At 37.9% G+C, this 27,444-nt stretch overlaps 1 protein-coding gene and 1 long non-coding RNA gene across 6 annotated transcripts; one reads left to right on the top strand and one right to left on the bottom strand.

Moving 5' to 3' along the window:
• Window positions 1–1,215: 1,215 nt before the first annotated feature.
• Window positions 1,216–18,484, bottom strand: ARL6 (ADP ribosylation factor like GTPase 6). Of its 5 annotated transcripts, none has more exons than XM_051635633.1 (9): window positions 18,413–18,484; window positions 17,275–17,460; window positions 15,405–15,555; window positions 12,883–12,944; window positions 11,193–11,261; window positions 8,768–8,862; window positions 5,865–5,994; window positions 4,330–4,385; window positions 1,216–2,110 (listed from the first exon to the last, which is right to left on the bottom strand). In XM_051635633.1, exons 3-9 carry the CDS (start codon window positions 15,525–15,527, stop codon window positions 2,085–2,087), a joined length of 561 nt encoding a protein of 186 aa, XP_051491593.1. In that variant the 5' UTR covers window positions 15,528–15,555; window positions 17,275–17,460; window positions 18,413–18,484; the 3' UTR covers window positions 1,216–2,084. The 5 variants fall into 5 exon arrangements, with proteins under 5 accessions (XP_051491593.1, XP_051491321.1, XP_051491414.1 ...); XM_051635361.1 differs by lacking the exon at window positions 18,413–18,484 and adding an exon at window positions 18,091–18,221; XM_051635454.1 differs by lacking the exon at window positions 18,413–18,484 and adding an exon at window positions 18,091–18,221 and having other exon boundaries at window positions 17,275–17,455.
• LOC127392179 (uncharacterized) lies at window positions 18,464–22,670 on the top strand. Its single transcript, XR_007891209.1, has 2 exons — window positions 18,464–18,549; window positions 18,735–22,670. It is a non-coding gene; the product is annotated as an uncharacterized LOC127392179 (long non-coding RNA).
• The last annotated feature ends 4,774 nt before the right edge of the window (window positions 22,671–27,444 follow it).

Below are 27,444 nucleotides of genomic sequence, written 5' to 3'. Positions count from 1 at the left end.
CAAAAACAAAATCTAAGAAGGGGAACAATAATCAACAGAAATAAGTAACAGCAGTTTCCAAGAAGGGCTTACTAACAACATCAAAAAGCAAAAAAAACCCAATGGGGTACTTTCCTGAAATTTGTGGGTGGAAGAACCAAACAGTAGGCTCAAACAGCTTGCCATGACAGTAATGGCAATCCATAAAATAAACAGTAATTTGTGTAGTCCAATATAAACGAAAAATAATCAGAAAGCCACCAAGTTTCAGACTATTCAAGAAAGTCAGAAATGCAGATGATTTTAATGTAAGAACTGAAATTTCCTTCACTAAAAAATTTGATTAATTCTAACTTAAATGTTTCATTTAAATAAGCCATGTAAGTGAACCAAGACAATTACAAAATACTTATTGCTACCATATTATCCCACACAAAGTAAAACAGAAAATTATCTGCTCTACAATTAGGAGTTAGGAAATCATTGCAGAATTAGATATGATTTTTTCCTCCTTTGTATTTGGTTTTGTATAGATATTTAGAGTTGACAGAAGGCCAAAGGTGTCACAGAAAGACATGAAAGATAAGTATTTTCATGACAAATGGAACTGTCAGCATTACAGCATTATGTAAGAAAGATTTTTTTACAGTAAGACTTTGTTCCCTCTAGCAAAGGAGGGGAATTAAACTGTTTAATAATAACTGAAAGTACATGAAACTGTGCTACCATTTCAGGCAGGTCCCTCTATTAAGTGAGCCCTAGAAGGCAGGCTTACTTAACACTTCTGCATTTTATACACTAAGAAGGGGGGGGCGGGCAAAGTTTTTGGAAGACCTACATATTACATCTCCCACAGGAATCAGGTAATCACTCAGTTAAATACAGTCTTCAGCATTGCCAGTGCTAGCCTGCTTGCTTCTTTGACTAGGGAGGAGGGATTACAGGGGAAGAGGTGGCATCACAAAAATGAAGTTCTTAGCATTGGGTTGATTTGTTACTTATGGTACATCTTTGAAATCAGAAAAATCTATTATAAATTATTTTAGAAAGTAAAAGAGCTTTTATATACAAGAGAAATATAAGACACCTTTCATATTAATCATCTAGTAAACTAGTAAAACGTGCCCTTAACTGTGCTTTCAAAATATAACGTTCAACCATATGATCCTTAAATATCTGGAAGAACAGTCTAGTTTACTAGAAAGTGTAACAAATACATGCAATTAAAAAAACAGCTTGGCAAAAAATACCATTTTATTACAGTATACAATGTTATTTCCATTGAAAAATTAACAAATTCCAAATGAAACTAATAGAAAACAAAAAATAATCTCTAAAATGTAAAGACTATGAACATATAAAAATCAAACCATTTTATGTTATATATTTTAAGTTTTATTGACAGAAAAGCAAATATAACCATTGCATATCACAAAGACAATAACACTGCAGTAAAAGCAGCTCCTTAAAAACATCTGCAATCATCTGTAACATATACACTGAGTATTTCAATCATTTTAAATAAAAATATTCCTTTAGAAGCCTGTTGTAGATGGTTACTAAAAACCTGTCATCAAACTTCAAAAAAAAAAAAAAAAATTGCAGAAATACCTAAAAATGGGCACCTAAATCAGTAGGAATCTCATGCAGCTGTATTTCATTAATCACAGAATAACAGAATTACCTTGGTTGGAAAAGAACTTAAAGATCAGCAAGTCCAACCATCCAAGCGCTGATTATTCTTTCTCAGGAAAAGAAAATATTCCCATTTGGTCAAAAGGTGTCCCCCCAAAAAACAGAGGGGTATTTCCTATGGCTAATTATCTCCTAAAACTCTAAGGAAAGCAGATGTTTATTGTTAACACAAATCTTTTTTAAAAATACGCTCTCCAATCACAATTTTGTTTAATTCATCAATGTGCATACCTGAGGTGCTATGTTGTCTACATTCAGTTTTCCTGGAAGAGATACTAAAAGGAAACAAGTCAACACAGTATATTTTAGCTCAACTGTTTGTTTTCTTTAAATCATTCTTCTTTTCCACAGAACTTGTACACCTATTGACAAAGTTCGTAAAAGAACGCAGTCCCTCTTTTATTTCTCTCTCACGTCTTCATTGCTTGGATCTGATCTGTTAACAAAAAGAAACAGCTAGTCTTAACACAAGATTAATTCTTGCTGTATTTTGCTTTTGGAAAATATAACCCACTATTATTCAGGTTGCAGAACTGCACCAATAGGTATTTTGGTGTAGTTACAGGAATGGGGGACAATGCTGTTGTTTTCAAGTTACTCTCTCATCAACTTGTGAAAATTCCTCCATGCTCAATCTATTTCTCCCAAATATTGCTAATTAACCAGTAAGACACTTCCACATAATTCAACTTTGATCTTTTTTTGGGCTTATAAGGTAACACTGATGAGAATAAGGCCTGTAAGTTTACTTTATGAAGTACACATTTCAGTTTCTTGTACACATTTTAGCTTCCACATAATTGAACATCAGCTAACTTCCCTACAGGAAAGGATTTGAAGTTAGGTTTTTAATAATTCACATGAAAATGTCTTCGCTCTCAGGAGCTACCCTTCTCCAAACTGCTGTCTGATTGCCACTTCTCAATTAACTTCAAACATTTCCTTAGTTAGCATAAATGTACTGCATCCCCATTACAAAACATGGAAATTGGTACAATTTCGCCCACTAAGAGGGAATGCCAGCTGGGTTTAGATTGTTATGAGGCAGGTTAGTTGATGATGTATTGTTGCAATAGTAACCCAATTCCAAAATAGGGAAATATGCCGAGAAAAAAAAAGGCAAAAACTTTCTGCCACTGCCACCCCAAATTTGTGAACTATCTGTAATGTTTCTGCAAAATATAATTAAGGAAAGCATGGCTGTTGACAGGGAGAACTGTGCATTTATTAACCAGGTGTTATTTCCTTCCCTGAATTTTATTATATCAACAGGCTTTGATTTAGGGACCATTACAACTTAAGAGTTGTTACAAATATTTCCATCTAGTGTTCTAGGAATGAAGAGCAGAATCATAGTAAACATTTTTTCTTGTTAAGATCGAAGTCTTCATCCATTAAAAGTATAATTGCCAAACTGCACATGCTTAGGCAACAATACAGTTTAAACCCAAATCCTCCTCAGCTTTTGGGAACACTGGGCCAGGGAGTTAAAGTACATTTTTTAGAAAAAGTCCATCCATGAAAAATTTCAGCTCAGAAAATTAAGAACTTTAATATTCTGTGAGAAGAGCTATGAAAAGCAATGTGAGTGACAGCAGAAGCACCTACTTTTTGTGCTTAAAAATCTACATTTACAACTTAAATATGTTGTCAGAAAATATTTAGACAAGCATTTGAGATAATTTTAAGTAGCTTGTATATACAAAATTATCAACTCAAATCTGGATTGAAATGTAGAAGGTTTCTCAAAGATAAGCAGAGACCCAGAAAATCACAAGAAAATATTAGAAAATCAGAACTATGCCAGAAATCAGGGAAAAGTACATGATTAGGAATCTGCCTCTATGATAATAATGTACAGCACTGAGGGAAACTCAGTAATAAAATGCTGGTTTCCCAGCACAGAACACTTTCAGATGGTGGAGGATGCATCACTGTTCTTCTGTAGGGCAGCAAGTGTCTTTGTGAAGACAATTTTTGGCTAGCATCCCTTCCTCTGAAAACACGACCAAATGGTTTTGCATTCAGTAATATAAGACATCTCTTTCTAACTAGCCTTAAGGATTCTAAGTACAAAGGAGACTCTGGTATCTCTAGATAAATGGAGACACGTGAAATCAGGGACAACGTTGGATGTTCTTTAACTGCATTTCTAAGGCGATAGGTTTAGCGGCACAGACTCTGGAGCATCGCTGACATCTACTGGCTGCCACCGCACAGAACAGGCGGTACAAGGACGCCCTCTCGCAGATTCCCTATTCACACTTACAATTTCCTCATATGTAACACTAAGTTATGCAAAACTGGGACAGGGACAGAATACATTAAGGAACAAACTGAACTACCACAATAATAAACCGCAGTGCAGGAGCTGGTATTATTATTGTTTACAAGAAAGTGTTACAGTGTTTGCAAGAGTATGCCTTAGTATCTCTCAAAGTACACGCTTCTGTCAGATGAACTGACATGATCCTTTGTGTACGTTAAGCAGATAAAGGCAAATATGAGACAGAGCATCAGTACTCACTGTGTAATTTGATCTGACAGCAGAAGTGGACAGAAAGAAAACAAAGGAAATAATAAAGAAAAAAAACCTAACAGAATGAAAAAGTTTAACAAAATGAAAATAGAGTAAGAGAATTGCATTTGACATGCCTTGGAGCCAATCCACACCCTCTTGTAAGCCTTCTCCTTTAAGAGCATCACTGGCACTGAAAGAAACAAAATTAAAAAAACAGCAAAAATTCCAGTTGTAGTGGAGTCATCACCATACTTGTAATTTACAGAACTGGAAAGTAGCATCAAGAACAGTTTACTCAAGTTTTTTTCACATGGAGATGTCTGCTTCTCAAATGATACATTCTACATTACCTTCTCAATATAGAAGCACCATTTCAAGATGTGATCTATTTTTAATTCCAGTTCCCAGGCTGAGGAATTGTTCCTAGAACATGACGGGTTCTAGAAGATCTCCCCCACAAGACAGCCAGATTATTCTGCAGCACCTCCACTTATTAACTCCATCCTCAGACTATGCTATACAAGATGTTTACTACCTACAGCAGCAGCAATGGATCAAAGAATCATTTAGGTTGAAAAGCCCTTTAAGATCATAGAGTCCAGCCATCCTCCTAAGCAGTTTCTATACATAGTGAGAATGATGGAGTACTGGAGGAAGAAAGTATAATGCATGTACACTTCATTGTAACAGCAACCCTTGCAGTGTCTGTTGACATACACTAAACTATACTGAGAACAGTGTAAACCTACCTTTTGAATCACAGGGTTACAACTGGTAAAAGGGCCTCCATCCTTCTGTTTATTAAAACTAGTACAGCAGTGAATCTGGACTGTTAATGTGGTTAGCTATAAAATTATCCTCCAAGGAGCTTGGGAATTCATCCGTGTATTTTCTGAGACAAAAAGCAGTGATCCCAAAACGAAGTCCAGGTAATCAAATTTAATACTAAAAGACCCAAAATAAAAACTCTAGTTTTCAACAGCATTTAGCTGCTGATTTCAGTTTTATTTCTAGTATATAAATACTTTCATAAAGACAAAATTCTAATTCCTGTAAAACACTTCCTATAAAAGATGTTTTTTTTCCTTGTCAACACTGCCATAAAATGCTTCTATTTATATGAAAGCTTACATACGTCAGAAAGAAAAGACACTAACTCCTTCAACTAAAAATCCCCTGAACCATTACACAGTACAAAGAATACGGTGTCATTTGAATTAACGTGACAACATTTTACTAAAGGACCTTTAACAGTAGTTTATTAAAGCACCTGCAGAGTGCAAAAAAACAACTCCAAAGGTTTTTTCTTGATGTTCTGAAACCTGCAAGACAAACTAGCAGCAGTACTCTGACAACAATTCCACTCAATTTCCCATCAAAAAACAGTAGCAGCTATTCTACTGATAAAAACACTGCTTTCTGATTTCACTAGAAGTCCTGTTTCATTATTTGGGTAATAGTTCTACTATGAAAATATACAGGAATGTGCCATGCATTTAAAACAATTTTCATAGCAAGTATTGTAATATTACTACTGTTTCCACATGTGGCAGCACAGTCTTTTATCTGGTTGATTTAATTTATGTTACATCATACAAGTGGCATGACAGAGCTGAAGTATGAATGTACAAAGTAAAACGAATAAAAGGGTAGGAAAAGGAAAATTTACCAGATATGCCAGGGCTTGTCTTTGATGTTTTCTAGTGACAGTAACTGAGACACTTTCACAGATGATATTGCATCTCTGAGGTCCATTTTGTTAGCAAAGAAGAGAACAGGCAGTCGACGGTGCTTAATATCTAGGCATGAGCAGCAATAGAACAATTATGACATTATGAAACACCCACTAATCTCTACATGTAATAAGCTACAAACAATACAAGAAGATATTCTGCTTACCTGTGACTGCAATTCTCTGAAGGTTGTATCCTACCTAGATGAACACTCTTGGGTCACATGACCTCTAATGCATGCTTTAAGAATGCTAACAAACTTTCTGGCACGCTTTGGGATCATTCACCCCCTTGTCCCCCTACCTTCTATGTACATTTAAAGCTGTAGGCATAAATTGCTGGTAAAGCCGAAGAAAAGCATATCAAACAAACTGCCTAGAAATACTACATGTCTGTGCTTGGTGAAGACTGGATATGTAAAAGGGATAGAAAATTATTTGTGTTCATACATAACCTCAAAACAGTAGTTGTATAAGGGTAGTCTGAATTATCTTTTAGCATCCTGCAGAGCGAAGACTTAATAAAATAGGAAAAAAATGCACATGTTTGGACATCACTTAACCTACATTCACTTGAAAGAGGACTTATTTTCCAGAAGCTCTTCTCAGGTAGCAGTGAGAACCACAGACCAAACCAAGTACAGTGGCCATTTCTGGCATACTTACACATTCAAAAGCATAAATAAGCCTTGCTGATTACCACAAAAAATCCCAGAGAGTCATTAGAAAGAAACAAAGTATATTCTCTACAACCTGACAGAGGTAAAACTGCCAAAATATTACTAGCGCTAAGACTAACTAAGATTTTTTCACATTACTTAAACAAAGGATGAATTACAGGATTAAGAGATCATCTAGACTTGAGTGTATCAATCAGTTGTCAATGGGAAAAGAACTTTAACCCCTGTCCTCTGATGAAAATTGCCATACAGACTCTTTTTAAAATAGTAAAAATAAAAGCTCATTGCACATAGGACTGATGGCGTGGGGTGGAGACATGACAGATGGACCAAAAAACCCAACATACTGTCAATGCTAAACTGCATTGTCCGCTTATGTAAGAAAAAATAATTCGTAGTTCTGACTCACAAAACAGTGCCAGCTAATACAACTTCTAACCCCACTGATACTTCACAGTACACATCCCTTTTCATCTGACAACCTCAGGCAAAGTCTGGCAAAAAAAGGCAACTGTTTTACTGAAGGGTTACTAAGATTTTCAGAGACAGGAATTCATTCAAGGTTGTTACCCTGCAGACATTTAAACCTTAAAGAAACATCTAAATTTAAACCACTCTAGGAGGTTCACAGATGCAAAAGCACAGGTGGGGACAAAGACTGGTGTGCAGGAAGAAGAGCAGTAACAGCAAATAAAAATATTGATACCATAAAACAGTTCTATATTGTTTTATTTAACAGCTACTTTTATCAAACACTACTGCCAGAAGAACTTTTTATTGTCTTTGATACTTTTAGATGTGGCCTATCTAAATCCAAAACAATAAAACAGGAACACTCTTGTTGTATCTGAGTTGAGCTGCTCCAATGCAGAAATACTGCCCTTTCCTGGTTCTAGGGAACATACTAGCTGCCCACAGCCATGGTCTTTCAGAACTAGAAGACACAAACACCTCAACAACTGAAGAGCACTGACCTGCTAAATCAGCATTAATAACCTATAAATGTTTAAATGAAAAGCTCCACTCAAGTATGCGTTTGCTCAGTCCCAACATTTACACTCTTGCCTTATAGTGAGTGAGTAACTTATTACAGCAATCTTCAGTTCCCACCCTTGGTCCTATGTAGTTTGCATTTTACCAACAGAATTACCTTTTACCATTGTGGTTAATACCTGTTTTGGGACAAAGTTCCCTGGCCTCTATGTAATCCACCTGCAGCCTTTGGTTCACCTCATCCTCCCCTTTGACCTTTGCAAGCCTGTCTTTTCAGTGTCTGCATTTGAAGTGGCCCATACCCTTGAACTTGAAATTAAGTGGGCCCAATAACCTCACACACACTCAGTAACAGCATCTTTGTTGATAAACTAATGTATAATATGCAGTCTTGGAAAATAAAATCATAGTAACATAATTGTCCCTATCACATACTGCTTTTTTGGGTAGAAATGCAAGTCAGCATCTCCTTTCTTCCTTTTAGCATGGTAACCCCAGAAGTTAAGGGGGTTGAAAAGTCAAAATTGTATATTGCTTACAAAAACATTCCAGTAATATTGGCTATATGGAAGGGCAAAGAAGTGAATTAAATAAGTTCTGAGATCGGTCAATTCTTAAGTGTAGCCTCATGTAAAAAAACAAACCAAACAAAAACACTGCAACCAACCCCTCAATCGTGAATCTTCTCATAACCTTTTCCATCCCATGTATCCTTTTATAAGCTATTGAAATGGACTGGTATAATAATTTCTCCCTATTTCTGGCTAAACCGTAATAATAAAAAAATATAATTAAGACGAAAAAAAGAAAAGTTAAAGACATCAACTGTCTTCATGGAAAAACCCAGACAAGGAGACACTTTTTTTGTATGTGTTCATAATCGCATAGAGGCTTTCCAGCTTCCAAATTGTCAAAGTCTATCCCTCCTACAAAACAACAGAACTTTCTCTCAAAAAGAGACCAATCCAATTCAGTATAGCTAAATGAAATATAATCAGTTTGTAAATGTGAAAAGTATAAAATAAAATAAAAGCCCCAAACTTATTGAAGATTATTATTGTTCTAAAATTCATGAATGGCTATCAGAATGCAGAATGTGTTAGATATGGGATTTTTTTGAGACAACATAACAAATATGGAGATAGAAGGGGAAAAAACCCTCCTCACCTGGATGATTCAGAAGGGCGTCAAGTTCTTCTCTGGCCACAACCATTCTTAATTTGTCACTGCTATCAATGACGAAAATAATGGCCTGGCCTTCTCTGCATAACATAAAAAGAGCAAAGAAGCAAATTATAGGCTCTCTTAAATGGTGATTAAGAAAAGGCTTCAGAAGAAACACCAAAAAACAGCAAACAAACCTTTTTTTTTTTCCTCTAATTTTCGTTGTTGTTATTTATCATTAACATTTGAATCCAGTCATTTGGTAACCTGTATAACTTTTTGAGGCATGAGGCTGTTAGCTCCATGACCCATACAAGGTTCAGCCTACACAGACCCTTCAAAAAAAGCTTTATTTTACTAATGAGGCTGAAAAATTAACTCCAAAAATGTAACCAACTGCTATTCTGACAGCATACAAGTCTGTTTTTTGTCTGGTGTTTTGTTTTTTTTTTTTAATTCTTTATTTCCTACACTAAAACAAGTCTATTAAAGTCAATTACCTTTTTAGAAAAAGCTGTGTGTCCACAGCTGTTTAACAACTAAGCATATGCAGATTAATTTAACTTTTTATAAAGTCTGCATAAAAAGGATCTTTCTTTGGTTTTGAAAATCAGGTAAAAACTTGCAACTACTGCAAATAATTAAGAATTTTTGCTGGCAATATACCCCCAATCACAACCTGCATACAACTATTCAACTCATTAGTTCAGTATATTACTGATATTTTATGACTTGATGTTCCATTTATTGAAACTTACTTGAAAGCAACATCTGAACAATTCAGATGAACAGCTATAGATACCCACAGAAAGTATTTTTAATTTACATTTTAATGTAATATTAATTTCTCCTTTGTTTTACATCTAAGACACCGTTACAAACACATTCTTTACCCCCCCGCCCCGAAACATCTGCCTTGGTATTTTGATAAGAAACAAGTCTCAGACCTACTGAAAACCAGAAATTGCTTGACCAGCCTGAGACTGCACAAGAAGGTCTATTATTTTCCGGAGTACAGATGAACAACAAATAAAGCACACTAGCTGAAAAGGCCTAAGTAATTTTTATGAACATACAGTATTTTTCTAGAAGAATCAGAGTCCTAGCATATATTTACTACCAAAAAAATAACTTCTCAAAATAGTAACAGTAATAGGAACAGAATGTGAGTTCACATATATTTAAGACAAGTGTTCTTTTAGGACATCGTAGAAGATAGTTTCAAGTCAAATAAAAGGGCAAGCTTCAAGTACTCCAAAGCAACTACTTAGACACTTACTTGATCAGATTTGATGACCATTTGGCAATTATTGCAAAATTAAATCTTGTTTAACTTTATAAACTGAACAACACATTATTATTTTTGTATTATTCTTAGAAGTTACTATTAAATATCTGAATACTGCACTGGATCAGGAACAGAGGAGGATAAAAGTGCACATTTCACTGTCAGCATTACTTAAGAAAGTCCCTTACTATTAAGATGAAAAAAAGCTGTTTATGCCACACAAGGGAGGAGTTACAGCATTAAATACAGCAGTCAGAAAAATTATTTGCTTAAAAAGCACTCAGCTAGCATTTTGAGTGCAGCCTAAGGGCACCAGTTATCAAAATTCAAAAGATTCGGAAGACATACATCTAACACAGTGATGACCTACACACACAAGTTTTCAAATCTCTAACACATATATTACACAGAAAGGAGATGAAGTTAATCCTTGATTAAAGAATATTTTACGGTCTATCACATTAAATATTAATCAATATTACAATCTTCAGAATTACTCTCTTGTATTTCTCCAAGCTATTTCTGTGTGGTTTACTGGTGTTTACCTTATTTAAATCAGCATCAGAGTATCAGAATAACAATGCGGCAATTTAAACAAAGATTCAAGTTTCATTAGAAGCCAGAAAAACAAAAATTGCTGCCTATTACCAATAAAAGAGTACCATAGTGTTATAAAGTAGAGCAAATAACCTGCTTAATCAGTAAGGTCTAAGAATACTTGGTCAAGTTCTTAGTTACATATGCCGTGTTCTCTGAGATTCATTTCCTTAATTTCTAAAAATCTCAGCCACCAGCCAATATATTTACAGTCTTATGTCACTTACCTACAGAAGAGCAGAAAAACTGGAAACCTAACTCATCTTGGTGCTTTCTTACAGCACTGATTTTCGGGTTTCAACATTTAAATCTCATGTCTAGTATGCTCCCCTAATCTCTGGGTCAAGAAGATGCCCCAAAAACATGCTGATTAACAGCATAAAAAATTTTTCATTTTTTATAACAAATGACCTTCTGTCAAACTCCAGGTGTAAGTCTTCTCTGAATAATTTCTAACTGCTACATATCATCATGCTTCTGTTTAAATAACATACACAATAGCCAACATGAACAGCAATGCTTTAAAATAAATGATAGACTTACTTGTAGTAATGTTCCCAGAGGTTTCTGTATCTTCCTTGACCTGACATATCAAACACTGTGAAAGACAAACTGCAAAGAAGTGTAGAGAGACAAAGAACAAAACCCAAATTATTTTCTTTGCTACCCTAAAAGAAAAAACCCAGATCAACTTGAATCCTAATCAACTAAGATTCCCAAAAAAAGTATGCTTACTCTATCTGCTTGCAAACTATCCTACGTAGTTTTGCAGACTTAAAAGAAGTATTTCACAATGGAAAACATGTTTGCTTATTCTCTGAATAAAAGAACAAAACTGATTATAAAAAGTTACATTGAATAAAAAATAAGCTTCATTTAAACTCTGCTTTTATCATGTTAGTATCAAATATTTTGTGTAATGTTTAGTAGATAAAAATCAGAAATTCTACCATCAGGAAAAAAAAATAAATCACATTTTGGTAATTACAGGTTACCTCAGGTGACCAAGCTATAAAGGGTAGTCTTTGCATCTTTGAGATTTCACTCAAATACTACATTCACCACATTAACTCAAAGAACATTACAAAAAATACTAATCCACTCCTGAAAAATCTACAAAGGCAAAAACAACTTCAGTTATTAGGTCTTCTTGTTTTGGGTAGCCCTGAAGAGCTCCCTGAGCAGAGGCCCCACAAAAATTAGAAGGTTTAGAAAAGGAAGCTCTCCAAACGTCCTTTCCACTCTATCCACACATCACTTGATTATAAACTAGCTGCTCTGCCATATATAAAGTTATTAGCAATCCCCAAACAATGGTTTGATTGTAATATTAGATTCATAAGGTTTTGGGGTGGGGGTGAGTTGTGAGTTTGAGTTCTTTTTAATTGTTCTGCATGGTGTATTTGCAGGTCATCTCTCCTACTATGGATTCAGAACAAAGAAAAGCAATATAAATCAATTTACGTTCTCACACAGCCCAGCTCCAAACCTGTCTTATGTGCTTTACTGAGACAGAACACAGTTGTTGACCCTCTGATAAAAATATGAAACCTATCAGTACTGCACAATAGTTCAAGGAAAGAGCAATTTTCTTGCAGATCTCTCATCCAGTGGGGCATACTTCTTGGTTTGAAGACTAACTGCACCCATTAAAAATACACTTTGATGGTTACAGAATAATGATATTTAATGTTACCTCCTTGAATTATCTTTGTCTCTCAACATTCCTTTTCTAAATCTTACCTTTTATGCAACTAATGATTTCTTCCTCCTTTACCTGACTTTTATCCCTGTCATCTTTACATGACTAATGCTGTAGCCACCATTTTTCATTTAATGAGATTAGACTGCAATCTCTTCAAAGTCCCAAAGTGAGAGTGCTTAATGGAATATAGGTTGCCACCTAAGCAATTGTCTCTCCTCAAGTTTGCAACAGTGCCCTATTTCAAAATTCTTAATAGACAGAAATCGGATGCTTATACTCACTATTGCAAAAAATATTATTTTTTTATGGATACATAGTTTTGTAGCAGCACAAAACATACAATATATTCTAACGCTGTGACTCCTGGATCATTATTAGTATTCCTGGGTACTACATTTCAGCAAACTGCACATTGTGTCATTATACCAGCACACATTATACTCAGTTACACCTCATTGAAAGAGATAATTAGGTCCTACTGTATATTATTTACTACTACTAAATGGAGAAAATGAAATTAACTACTACCTCGATGTCTTGAATTTCTCTATACTGAATCCTATTGTTGGAACTATGTCCTGAGTTTGAGCCTTCAAAGGAAAGAAAGAACAAACTTTACAATCAGGTTAGAAAATATAAATATTGGAATATACTTGAAACATGATTACAGATCTCTTTTTCCCCCAAACTGTGCAATACAAAAATTTTTTACAAATCCAGACACTTTATATTAAAAAAAGTTCCCAGAAAAGCACACTAAATAAAAATCAAGGTTTTGCATTTTCTAGGACATAAAGCAAATGCAATTGGCCAAGAGCACTGAAGACATTTTAGCCTCAAGAGTGAGATTCCACCCTTTACATTAATCTGTTTGTCCACCTATGTGTGGATATTACCTATGAAATAAACCAGAGACAGGTTATCATGGAAAAGAACAGCTTGAAGATTACGACCGAGGTTGAAGTTCACAATATTTGTGCATTCTGGAAATCACAATGTCAACCTAAACAACTCTGCAAGATACCCCAAGCCTCTTAGATAAGAGACTGGCCATACTCCCAGCTTCTATCCACAGGCTGGAGAAGTCCATACAACATTAGGAATTGTACAGTTGACATTACACAATGGCCTAACCAGAGTTCTATTCAAACTACTAGACCACTGGAAGAACTCACCATTTAACAGAGGGATGGCCAAAACATAAAGCATTATTAACATATCTGCCTTATAACCAGGTTTACTGCTGAGCTAGCCAAGGAACCTATCAGCTAAGTTAGTACAACAGAATATCTCCTTTAAGAAGCATCAATATTCAGCAGGGAGAAAGGTCAGATCCCTTTGATCACAGAGCTGTCTGAGGAAGTGACATGCAATCCTTTCACAGACTTTCTAGAGCCCCTTATTAAAAACACTATCTGTAAGTTATCAGTTGACTCCTTGCATACAACTGAAGCAAGCTTAGCTTGTTCACCTGCAGCTTCATTATGAAAATGGCATTCTACCATCCTAAACAGTTTAGTCAGTCAACAGTTCCTGTTATTGAGGAAAAACTTGTGGAGAGTAGAAGACCTGTTATTTCTTTAATATTCCTAACAAATGTTCTTACCAGGCCCTGAAGACACAACTGCAAACAGATGGAGAAACACTTGCATTTACCAGACACCTAATATATTGCACCTAGGGCAAAGCAGCAGTTCTTCAGAAGACTGGGTTGATCTAGAGCTCAACATCATTTGTCCACTGAACTTACTTTAGTATGAAACAATTTCATAAATTCTGACATAATGACCTCTGTCATACGAGTGAATTTGTCATGTCTCACAAGGATAGGACTTACACAAGCCACATGCAAAGCTATCCTCCTAAAGCATCACATTAAATGAAAATGTTCAGAAGCAAATTCTCATTACACGATTTACAGTAAAACAAACAAATTATATTTATTCTACTTGTGTAGTTCCCTTGGTACCTACTCTGATACGAATTATTGAGATAAATCCTTAAGTCTGCATTCAACTCTAGTTATGAATCCTTTACTATTCAAGGCATGACATAAAAACCCTGCTACAATAAAGGTCCCAAAAATTACATATGTATATGATTTGCCTGGTACAAATTGTGGCATTTACCCCAAATGACTGGCAGCAGACAGTAAGCAGTTTATAGTCTTTGTTAATAAATCTATTTAATTTTCAGTGGAAGAATAACTGCCAGGAGTAGAAAAGTAGCAGACTCCACCATGTTTTATTTTTAAACAATATCCAGTGGTACTTTTCAGGAAAAGTAAAATGGAATTTAAAAAACAAAAGCTGTGTCATGATCTAAACAGCATAAATCAGTTCCCAGATGCATATATCCAAGATGCACAAGCCTTTGGCTCTGAACATGCCTACTGAAATTAATAAATCTCTATTCCATAAACAAACCTAGAAACAAAGTAATCCTTTAAATTTTGCCCAGAATACTATGTGCTCTTAGTGGTCTGAAACACTTTTTACTGGATGAATGAACCGCAAGTATAAATGCTACTTATTTTGAAAGCTATTCTGCTTTAAAAATGCCGAAGTCACCATTAAGTGTGCATATTCACATTATTTCATATTTTATTATTTATTATATACTTATTATTTCTCAGGAAGAGATTATAAAATGGTAAATTGAGATAAGTAGAAGTTGTTATACAACTGTATTAATCCCAAATGTTTGACATATCACTCGTAACTGCAATCCTGCAGCAATTATTTAAGTGGTTTATGAAAACTGTCTCAGATCCCAATTTCAGACATCACACAAACCCTTCCTTATTGGGTGATCTTATAAAAAAAAAAAAAGCCCATATTAACAGTGCTTTTACGGGTAATGTTTTTATAATACTTACATGGATGCATACATTTAGTTTCAGTTAGTTGGAAACTAACAAATGTTTTTGTTCTACTGTACTAAATCAAAAAGCTCTTCACTTTCCATGGTCACATTTAGTATCACAACAGTTTAAACAAACATCAACTCAGCAGTAAAACCATCAGCAGTGAACTAAGCAGTCTACTTACATTTGATGGTTTAAGTTTATTTATGATTGTTGTTTTGCCGCTATTGTCCAAGCCAAGGCACAAAACATGAACCTCCTTTTTCTTCAACCCAAGCCATCCTGCTAGCTTGTCAAACAACCCCATAATTCTAGCTCAAATCCACAGGGATCGCCTGTTGTTCAGAAAATCAGAGAACAAAATGGCTGTTGGAAAATGGTTACACATACAGCAGCATTAACACACTAGGTGGGCATGTGGCTAAGCAGTCCTTAAACTTTTAAAAGAACAGCATGAATAAGACACTATGCAAACACTGTCACAACAGGTTTGCTTAGTATACTAAGCAAAGGGAGTGTAAGCTGATTACAGCGAAGAGGCCTTGATACAAAAGTAGATTGGCTGTTTATATCCCTTTCCATATAATGCAATGTCCTCGATTCACTGGGTACCAATATTGCCATCATTCTGAGCAGCTCAAACAGGAACACAACTGCAAAGCCTCCTTACCTTCCACTAAAACTGAAAAAAAGTGTTATATTTTACTTTGTCATTAGTCTGGTCAGTCGTCATAATTTAGGTGACAAAGCAAAACAGTATTTCCCTTCTTCAGTACCTGCTGTGTAATTTACTGAACCCTGAAGGAAATAAAGTACCCTCTGTCAATTAAAAGTAACAAGCTTTGCCGATATTAACACATATAACTTAGGAACTCATTCACCACAAATAGAAACTGATTATAACAGATCCATCAGGACACAGAGCCAGACACCATAACATCCACCCACAGGTCAGGTAAACACCAAACTCCCTACTCCTGCCCAGACACTGATTGAAGCTACCCGGTAGGAGCACACTTGAAAGTGCATAGATCACACATTCTCTTGCAGCAAAGAAGATACTTTGCAAAGAGGATAACCCTTGTCTATCCTGAATGAATTCCACTCAGAATAATTTCAGCAATCAGACAGCTGAAATATTTGTGACATGTTTATTAACAAAGTATTTCATTATGCCAGAAGAATTTAGGGAAGTGGTAAAGGCTGGTTTCCTTTTTTTCTCTTAATAAATAAAGGACACATCACTGGACAACTTGGATTGTGATCTTAATTACCCCAGAAAATCATGGCACAAAAAGGAAGAGAAAAAAAATTAGTGGCAAGTATTGGGTCTCCCTTCCTCACTGATTACAAAATTATGATTAACTGCATTTGAACAGAAATAATTTAAATATTTGAACAAGCCTAACATCAGCTATAGCAATTCCCTCAAAGAAAAAAGTATTTTTTTTCTTCTAACTTCCTGTGCCTTATGCCCCATCCCTTTTTGAATGCACATACGACTCTGAAAGCAAATTAAGGCTCTTCAGTAGCAAATTAACCTGACAAACCCTTGCTCCAAAACACATTACTCCCTAGTACAGTCAAGAACTTTACCTATATATTCTAGGGAATAAGGTCCAAAACCATACCTTGCTAGTACTCTTTATATGGAAAAGGAGAAAAAATAAGCACTTCACTTTTAAACCCAAAAGCCTAAATACACATTCTTTGACAAGAGTTCCTAGCAATGTTTTAATTACAACCATTTTTTCTACTAGTTTTTCATAACTGTTGGCAATGTCATTACTTAAGAATACAAGGGGGAAAGTGTACCCTTGTCTTCCTGCCCTGTGCCTTTTTCTCAGCTGTGAAAAGTTACAGCAGTTATATCTGGCATAGGTTTCTTTTTTTGCCAGCATATATTTACGCTACAGCGCTACACAGCATATGTTAGACACGCCCTAAAATTATTTAGGAGAGAATTTTGGGACTTGTTACCAAACTCCGTAAACTTTTATCAAGAACTGTAAGCCTGTTGGAGGCATCAGTGATTAACATTTGTTGTGACTCACCAGGCTGCTAAACTCCTGCAGATAAACCGGTCACGTAAGGCACTAAGCGCAGCTGCGAGTTGCTCCCAGGCAGCAGAGCCCCGCAGCTCCTCCCCCGGGCGATGCCCGGGCAGGCACCGCCACCGCTCTCCGGGCGCTGCTCAGCCAGACACCGCCATCCGCTGCTCCAATTAACCGCACGCTAAACTGAAAGCGAGAATCCACTGAGCGCGATACACATACACATCGTGGTTTGGCGCAGATAGCCTGCGGAGGTCCTTTCCAAACCAAATTATACCGAAAGTCCATTTAATTCACGGGGATTACTCAAATATAAACCCTGAGGTACCAAGCCGGCCCAAGCGGCCCACAGGAGGCCCTTTCAAATCAGTACCATTTAAAACGGTAGCGAACAGTTTATGGTTTATTTTTGCAGAACCCCCGACTCCCACTGCACTCAGGGGCGAGTGGGCGAGGAGCCAGGGCCCGTACGTCCCCAGCCGCGCCCAGGGCCCGAGCCGGGGCAGCCGGGACGGCAGCAGGGCTGCTCGCCGCTGCTGTAAGGCGAGGGCTTCCCTTCCCGCCGCCGGGCCCCCCTCACCTGCACCCCTCGCAGCGGGGGCAAACCTCCTGGAGGCCTCCAGGCGCCACGGGCAAGGCCGCCCTCGGCTGCCTCCACAAGCGACAGCGGCTGCGAGTCCGCTCGCCCAGGGCGGGGGCCAACCGCCCCGTGCCGGTGGGACAAGAGTCCCCCGCGGGAGGCCAGGGCCGGCCGGCCGGCCCCTCGGCAGCGCCCCGACCTCCGCGCTCTCCACCGCCCGCGGCCGCCCCACAGACCTCGGCCCGCCAGGTCTCGGCGGCCGCCGCCGCCAACCGCCGCCGCCTCGCGCGCCGTTGCCGCGGCAACCGCCGCCTTCGCCGGAGCCCTCCCCGGGCGAGCCCGCCTCCCGCCCGCGCGGCCCCGCCCCTTCCGGCCAGGCCGGGCCCCGCCGCACCGGCCCCGGGGAGGGGCCCGCAGGCAGGGCAGGGCCTCAGGCCGGGTCCGCTCCCCGGGCCTTCTCGTCCCCGGCACCGCTGCGGGTTGCGGTGCCAGCTGTGCCCGGGCGCCCGTCATCCATGGAGGGCGGGCAGGCGCCGCACGTGGGTCAGACGGCCGGACCTCCTCCCATTCGTCCTCTTTGTGTCCAGCGTGGTGTTTTCCCGGCTCGCCGCGCCGCCGCCTCCTCGCACAGCCGCAGCGAGAGCGCGGGGACAGCCCCTCTTGGGATTGGCGGTGAATGCAGGAAGAGAAGCCCGGTAAAAACCCACACCACCCAGGGTGTTGGCAGCAGCTGCTGCTGCCCCGGGCGGCGTTCAGAGGAGACGTTAGCGCGGGCAGCCGTTGGGTGATGCCGGCCGCTGGGCGCCGGGAAACAGGCCGCGTGTTCGGGCGAGGCGCAGGGACTAGAAAGACACGGCGTGTGTTGTGTTTTTTTTTGCAGCGTAGCACAGCCCAGGCGGACAGGCTCTAGGTCTGCTGCGCAGACTTGAAATGACTTGGGAGCTCTGAACAGGCGCACATGAAAACCAAAACCGAGGCTCTTTTCTACCGCACGCCTAAATTCGGCAGGCAAAGCTGTTCACCGTTCTGCAAAAGCGAGTGCTGTGACTTCCTACGCTGCGGCCCTCGCCGACCGCGGCCGCCGAGAGGCCTGTTCTTAACGGGAAGGGCAGCGTGAGGTTTCTTCCTCCCTCTCGCCTCCGTTGAGGCACTCGCAGGATGAAAAGTCTGTTCGTGCCCCGCGTCCGGCCCCGTAGCCTGCACCACGGCCCTACGGAGACTGGGCAGGCAGGGAAAGGCTTTGCGAGCTGCCCCCTGCCCCATGCAGGGATTCCAGATTAATAAGCACGTCTTTGGGTTTGTCCTTCAGTTTTGGAACAAAGATAGGCAGCGAGGGAAGGGTAGAGTGCACAGTTCTGCCTCTGTTGCCAAAATACGGTCTGTACTGCTCCTTGGCCTGAAGAAGCAATTTTCCTTCACGGAGATTTCACCCTTCATTTTGAAAAAACTCTGATCTAGTTTCACGTATGCTGAGCACAGCTTTTAGTCTATTGTCTCAACTTCCACCCTGGGAAGAGCAGTGACAACAGTGGAAATCGCTCTTCGATAATTCTTTTTGCTAAAGATCTGAAGCAAAAAAACTTCCAGTCACAATGTGCTCTGCGTGAAACTTCAGAGATTTAAAATACTACAAACGTTTTATGTCTTGTTTGACTTTCTAATTCTTGTTGCTTTCATTACTGTCAAAGGGTTGAGGTAAATTGCAATCACGATTTCATTATTTCCCTGTATACAGAAGAGTTCTGACTGAAAGATAAGATTCCCTGATAGTGACATCATGAGCTGTTAAAGCAAGTAGCATGAATCTCACAGTGAAATTCTGGGTTGAAGCACTTTCTAAAAGCTAATCAGGTTGTGGAGTGTGTGTTACACGAGTTTGTTACCTCCTACTTTTTATATTGAAGTCGCACCATATCTAAGAGCTAGTTCTAAACTCAGCAAAGCCTAAAGAATGGCAAAAGCATTTCTCTAATGAGATCCAAAATGAAATATTAATTCTTCATTATATACACTATGTTAAACCTGACAGTCCTTAGAGAGGAAGCTCTTTCCATGTAAAATGTGCAGGACGTAATGGACTGTGGACAGCTGACATTTATTTCCTATTAATCAACACAGACTTCTGATCAGTTTTGTATAGCTTGCATATGAAGTTACGAAATGAAAGGCTAATTAAAAGTTTAAACTTTTTGAGGTAGGGTCTGATTATTGTATATGGCATTCACTTCTTTGTGAATCGCTGTGTATTGCCGTGGCATTATTTACATAATACAGCAAGTTTTAAAACTGCATTTGTTAGTGAGGTGGAGTTGCATGGCTTAGTGGACCACTGTGAGGAGGGTGAACAGTACTGCAGAATCTTAATAGCACATTAAAAACTATTTAAAATTCAGATTCCCAATGCTTCTCAAGAAGGAAAAAGTGCTGTTGTTTGGTGATGTTAATGTATAGTTTTTTCCTGATGTTAACTGGATGTGCACTTAACAGAGAATAAATGCTCAGTGGTAAGCACAGAAGAGGCCACTACGATTAAGCCTTCTTTGGCTGAAAAAAACAACACCCTGAAGCATCTCAAGTGTTAGAACATATTGCTGGTCCATCTTTATTAGTACACCACCCTGTGTTAAGCAGCTGGGTCTTTTTCGCATGATCATGTATGACAGGCTTCACTGTGTTTTATTATATTAGTAACTTAAGGCAAAACAAACACCATTAACTCAAAAAAACCCACTGGTACTGTAACTTTTATTTGCTAATAAATATCTTAATAAACAGGCTTACCTCATCTGTAAGACCTGATAATGCCTCTTAGGAAATCATAGAAAAATAAAATACAATAATAATCCATAACTTGTACTTTGTACAAAAATCTTACTATGTTGCTCAGCAGGTAGCTTTGCCAAACCCCATATTCTTTCTGCAAAGAGATGGCATATGTAATGCAGTTCACCTTAAAAACACCCTAATGTTGAGAGCTGAGCACTGTATTACACTATTATCTTCTAGGCATGCCAGCACATGAAAATTTACATGGAACATCATATTATCATAGGAATAGAATGATAATTTTAAAAAAGAAGGTAACACCACTTTTCAGTAAATAATAACAACTTCACTTCTAATGTAAATTCCCCTTGGGACTGCAAATGAGTATATTAAGCTTTTTATTTCATGGCTCCTCCTACAATACTATTATAAACTGGCAAAAAGCCAGAAAGGAAAATGCAGTGGGAACATATATGGGGAATATATTACATGAAGAAAAGTAATTCTGACCAGTGAGGCAGTCCCAGGGGGAAAGCAACAATAGCAGCTGTGAAATGGTCCATCTCTCAGAATGAGTAGATCATGCTGTGTGCAACGTTACACAAGTTCAGACTGATGAAGATACAACTTAAAGTTACTGTACCAAGGCTGCTTTTCTGTGATGAATGGTCAAGACTGAATCACAGGTAGTTCTCATTACTCAAGCGCATATTGGTAAGAGGAAAAGAAGCAATGGCAAAACAGATGTTACCTGGGGGTCTTTAAAGAAAAGGTGGTTTTCAGACTACTGATAAGGATATGACATCTGTGCTGAGGGCACGGTTTGTTTGGAAAATAGTTTGTATTATGATTACACCATTACTTTTGAAGCCATCTGCCTTTGAAGTTTTGACATGGCTGCTTAAATATATAATCTAGTGTCTGTCATCAAATAATTGTTCATATATACACATACATTGATACATCTTATGGCTATGCTAGAACAGCAAACTATGAAGAGCAGTCATATCTAGTTGTGTACAATCTAATTTCACAGAAGAGACAGAGATTAAAACCCCTTGTAATTCAGATACGTTTAAAACCAACATACAGAAGTAGAGCCTATCCTGAGAAAACATACCAACCATGTCATTTTCTAAGAGAAAATAAAAGCTAATTTTTGGAAGGTAGTCAAATATTTTTCTGGCATCTTTTCTACAAGTGAAAGTAGTTTGCTTTTTTAAAAAACTGATTAAAAAATTACAACAATGAAGGTTGCTTTGCTAGAAAATAAACTATTGCCTTTCAGTAAATAGGGTTTCACATGACCTTTTAATGATTTTTTTTTTCCTTGTTGAATTGCAGATGCAATCCTGAGAAGTGCAGAGTTCCTGTTGTTCTTACCAAAGTCAGTAGGAGTTGTTCTGCACCACAAAAGAACAAGCCCTTCTTGTTAGTCTCTTCTCTTTTCAGTCATGGCATCACTGTGCATGATGTAACTGATACCATCAGAGAATTTTGACACTGGCCTCACCAGAAGCAGACACGAGGCTATAGGTAATACACTGAAGTAATGACTGATTCCAGTTCCTTTTCCAGAGTTAACCAAGAAACAACATTTCCCACTTTTAATCTGATATAGCCCTCTCTATGTAGAGAAGCTGGGAGAATAAATGGCTGCAAAAGAAATAGTATTAAAATGCTACAATGCAAATTCAAAGCTAACTGTTTATTTGGGAGAGACAGATAAGTAATCACGGCTATAAGCTTTAAAATGCATATGTAATTACATGTTAGGAATTTTAGAGTAGGATGGTTTTCTTGAGATAGGGAATTAACGAGAGTCCAGTAAACAGAACCACTAGGAGAGTATTAGGAATTTTATTTGCTGCTGTGCCTTTGATTAACTGGGAAATCTCAAAACTTAGACTGCAACTTGCTAGGAGTATGAAACAAGTTGTTCAAAGAGGAAAATAATCAGCTAGAACTGCTATTATGAAGGGGAGATCTTATTGCATAATAGATTATGTTTAGGAAAACAAAGAAATACAGACATCCTATTTTTCTGGTAGGTTCTGTTTGTTTGATGGGGATGGTGGTTTTATCCTGAATTAAAATCCAGGAATTTGGGGAATTTTCTAGGGGAAGAAAACACCCCAAAACATTTCCATTAGATGTGTGGGTAATTTAAAATACTTCTTCCAAACTCAGTGATGGTAGCCCATTCCAGATAAAACAGTGCAGCAACCACCATTTGTACTTTGCAGTTCAGCTCTGTCAGATTGAAGGTAATCATAATCTGTTTCATTACATCCCTGAGGTAGTAGCATTGTCTTTTATGTGCAGTGCATTCTCTTCTCCCGTATTAAGTGAGGCCATGCATTCCATGCACATCTATAGAAACACTTGATCCAAAATCTCTTTCAGTCTTTTGACATCTTACTATGGATTTAACTGATTCTGGATAATTCCCTGAAGTAGTAATCCTACATTTCAACCTGAAACTCTCAACAGAGAAATTAAAACTAGCAAAAAGTTTGATACATTTGAATGACAAGACAGCATGTGTCCTAGTAAATGCTGGTTATCTAACAACAAATCAGTCATGAACAGTAGTGAGATGCAGGTAAGGAGAATCTGTTTAAAAGCTGAATTGTGCATACTGTATGTATAACAAAAACCTTCATCCCACTGCCACTGAAGTGTGAGTAACAAACTTGGGAATTTTGGTCACTGCAAGACCATGCCTATTGACACGGAAACATTTAATTCCTCACAGTTACATCATTGTCTCAGGAATTACTCCATCAAGAAGCTTATTCAAATATTGCAGCAGGATTTGGAAACACTTAGAGCAGAACCTTCCCAAGACAAAAATGGAACTTCCAAAGTTGACACTGAGTTACTAAAATAATCTGCAGATTTGAAACACTGGCTGCAGTTTATCTTTCTCAGCTAATCCTACTGTACATAAAGAGACTGTGATGGTTAGTTACACAGCTCAGAGCATTCAGCTTCTAAAAAAAAATTATATAAATATATGTCTATATAGATATATATCCATCCTACTTTGCTTTTCCTTTTCGCCTCTTAATCATTCTCAAGTTGAGCTCAGTCTGAATGAGAGAAAACTGAAAATGCGGTTTGTAAGCCACTCCTAACCAGACAGCTGTACTCTTAGTTTATTCAGGTTCCTCTCAAAAAACCCAGTATGTAACAGGAAGAACAAGTAGTCTTTCAGTTATATAATTGTGTCTACTGGACATTCTAATTGAAATTATGACAGTTTAACAAGTATTTTGTCATAGGCTGGGCCCCGGAAAACCAGCAACTAGGTTTTTGCTGTAGAGGAGCCTAAGACCATTATGCTCTGATAATCCTATGAAAATACTCCCTTGTTTCAATGGGCACTTTCTCATCATTCACAACCAGAAATTAATATTTAGATTCCAATGCACATTTCTCCCAAATCTGATTTTCCAGATTCTAGATTCAAGGTTGCGTTCTATACAACCAAGGCCCCAGGCATCACACAGTTCATAATACAGATTTCTCTTTGATTTGTGAATTTTCAGTCCCAGGGTTTTTTTGGCTTATCACCTAACGCTCAACACACATGCCACTACTTAGTAGTTCTTCACTGAATTATCAATAATGAGTAGTATAATACTGTGATTTATTCACAAATTTGTAATCAGCTTGCTGATGTGTATGTTAGAGATTAATATTCCCCCAAATATGTATTATTACCCAAATGAAGAAAAAAAGTCAACAGTCATACCAACAACAATATGTGCACGAGGTTCTGTGAGAGTATCCATGAGTGTACTGGACTCCTCAGGGGAAACCATATGTGGTACTGAAGTTAAAAAAAATTTGCAAAATATGTTATCTTATGCCATCTGACAAATATTTTATAGGGACTTGGATTTGGAAACCCTTTATGCCTAACTCTACTCATGTAAATAGTCCCATTTCTAATCAGCCTCCTTACATGAATTAAGCTGCACAACCATGTAACTGTTTACAGAGTCAGGAGTTTCTGAGCATGGCACAGTACATAAATTATTACTGAGACATGTGTTGTTACCTACTAGCCAAAGTGCTCAGATGCTTAGACGTAGGTAAAAATTTGGGATAGGAATGAAGTAGAACAGGTGTGAAAACTTCAAAAGATTTTGAGAGTGATGTTTTAATAGATTTTTTTTTCCATATCTTTAGTATAATGACTTGCCATTTTTTATTCCAGTTTAATTACACAGATACGAAAAGTCAAATAACATGCTAAACTTTTCAGGAAGAGAGATGTACTTGGGAAATCTCCTGAGGGAAGAAAGGTAAGATACGTAGAATATTTGAAGAAACGTACACACAAATAGTTGGACTGAACTGGCATTATATTTTGTTGGTTTTCCTTTCTAAAATTCACCACATCTTTCTATACCATACACAGACATATTCTTACTCATATTCCTTTGAAAATTTCCCTAATTTTAGCATCATAAGTGTCTATAAATGACTGTTTAAAAGAAAGTAATGTATATGCTGTCTAAACATCTTTGGTAACTTCAGGAGAGGGACTCAAACTTTATGGCATGGACTACATCTCACTAGAGATTCTGGCTCATGGCATCTTGCTTCCCCTTTTTTGATCACTGGTGATTTCTTCAGTAATTAGTTGTACAGAAAAGAATCAGTAGAAAGGGGTTTGGTGTGATGGCAGTGGAAGGGTCAGCAGTAGGTGACCAGGCAGCTTCCTGTAAGCCAATTTGAAATATTTTTTTTATGCCGAGGTTTGGAAAGTACTATACACATAGAGTGCATGCAGTTAAAAATTTTAAAAGCCAATGAAGCAGATCAACCCCATTAGTGTTATTGGGACTTAGGTAATTAATTCTGTAGGATTGAAAAATCTCTGACATTATGATTTACATTATATTTACAATTATTTATGTACATATAGACAAATATTTTATAACCATAATGTACTCAACATATCCTGGTCCATAATCTGAGGAATTATACATAGCCGTGGCACTCATGGATGAGCAGCATGCACTATTAAATACAGTATATGATACTAGAAGATACTTGTGAGCTGTAAATGCATAGAACTGTCTTATGCAAATCTTGTTTTTTGTTAGAGCTCCTTAGCACAATATGGACAGTTCTTCCTTTTTCACCCTATTGTAGGCTTTAGGGATTTCTTTTCCTTTTCACTGCTGATTTATTCATCTCGCTGGGAGATTTCAAGATCACTGTCCTGCTAAGTTTTAGCTCAGCCCAACACATCCTTCCCTCACTCTCAAAAATAAGAATAGTACAATTATAAAAAGAAAAAAAATATTTGCCATTAGTCAGGAAAGATCAATTACAGTTGGTGAACAAGGGTATTCTGGAAGAAAACTGTTTAGCACAATACAGTGCTCTTCAACCATATGCAAATGCTGTAAGTGAAGTATCTCTATTTTTAATACTTTTCCTAGAAGACTCAATGGAAAACAGACTTACTATGACTCTAACTTTTGTTACTTTAAAAGATGTGTTGGGCTGCATTAGAAGTTCCACTCTCTGTGGAACACATTCCAAAATAGACTGAGCCCACGATAGGGTAGTTACAGTTCTCCTGTGTTCATAAGAGAAATTCACAGCTGCCAGAATGTGTCCCATTGAACCATTCCATCAGCTGAGTTAAAACAGCTAAATACACACCTCAGTTTGCAGTGGAGTTGGCTAAAATTTAGCAGCTGGTCATCAATACAAGTTAAAGTATGTTCTATGCAGCTTTATTTTGGTGGCTGATGGTCCCATAAGGTCATTCTAACCTGAAAATTGCTTACATGGTCTTACTAGGCACCTCTACAGCCCCAGCTATTGCACATAGTAAATATCTTCTGTGTTTGAATAAAGGGCGTCTGTACATTACTGATGATACACCTTTTGGATCCTGTATGAATCTGCATTGAAAAAGAAATCAATGGAGGCCCAGTATTGGGCTCATCATATAAAGAATGGAAACTGGATCATCAGTCTTAAATTACAGAAAAATCAAAATGCTACAGTCTATGAGTTTCATGTCAGAATAACCCAGCTAATACCTCATATAATTCTGGGCACAGAATGCTTTGTCCAGCACAACTGCTTTATTTTAATTTATCGTTGAGTGCACTGTTTGCAATGAAAGGATTGCCTTATGCTGAAAACTCTTGGCTAATGTCTTAAAGCCACAGCATGGGTCTAAGCTTTTTTTTTTTGACAGACATTGAATTTACATTCATGGGAAACTAAAAGGGTAAATTTTGTTTAAGAAAAATTTAAATTACATAGCTCAATTCTATTCCTTTCACCTCATGGAGTCCCATTGCTTCTCAGAAATTCCAGTGTGCAAACACCTCATAAGAAAAATTTACTAAACTTTCTGCTGTTGTTTGTTCAATTTTAACACCAGCATTATGGACAGTCTTTTTCATAGGTTCAGCACAAAGACTGGATACAATCAGTATGTGAGATTCATCTGACCAAACACAGGTGCCTGGATACAAGCTAGTCATTTTGATCTCTTTAAATGCAGAGAAACAGGTGCTTCTTTGGCACAATTACAGAAGTAAATAATTACATTTGTCAGGTGACTCACATCCTATACAAGGGCCAACTTCTTTTTATTGATTGAAAGGGAACCTTGGATGACTAGCTCAAATATAGACCTCCAAAACTGGGTGAGAATTTCTCCCAATAGGTCTCAAGGCTCTGACTGATCAGTGGGATAGCTTGAGTAAGAATGACTGATACGGTTTCCATGTTAGATGACCACCCCACTTGGCTGCGTGGACATCCAAGTTGCTTGT

Source organism: Apus apus, chromosome 1 (genome assembly GCF_020740795.1).
Source record: "Apus apus isolate bApuApu2 chromosome 1, bApuApu2.pri.cur, whole genome shotgun sequence".
NCBI classification, from domain to species: domain Eukaryota; kingdom Metazoa; phylum Chordata; class Aves; order Apodiformes; family Apodidae; genus Apus; species Apus apus.
This window is presented reverse-complemented; position numbering and strand designations above follow the sequence as displayed.

What these genes read in the sequence shown, in the direction of transcription:
- ARL6 (XM_051635633.1), bottom strand. Translation starts at nt 15,527, where the DNA reads ATGGGGTTGTTTGACAAGCTAGCAGGATGGCTTGGGTTGAAGAAAAAG. An exon ending in ATAAACTTAAACCATCAAAT is followed by an intron (nt 12,945 to 15,404) that starts GTAAGTAGACTG and finishes TTTCCTTTGAAG; the next exon opens with GCTCAAACTCAGGACATAGT. An exon ending in CTCTGGGAACATTACTACAA is followed by an intron (nt 8,863 to 11,192) that starts GTAAGTCTATCA and finishes TATGTTATGCAG; the next exon opens with AGAAGGCCAGGCCATTATTT.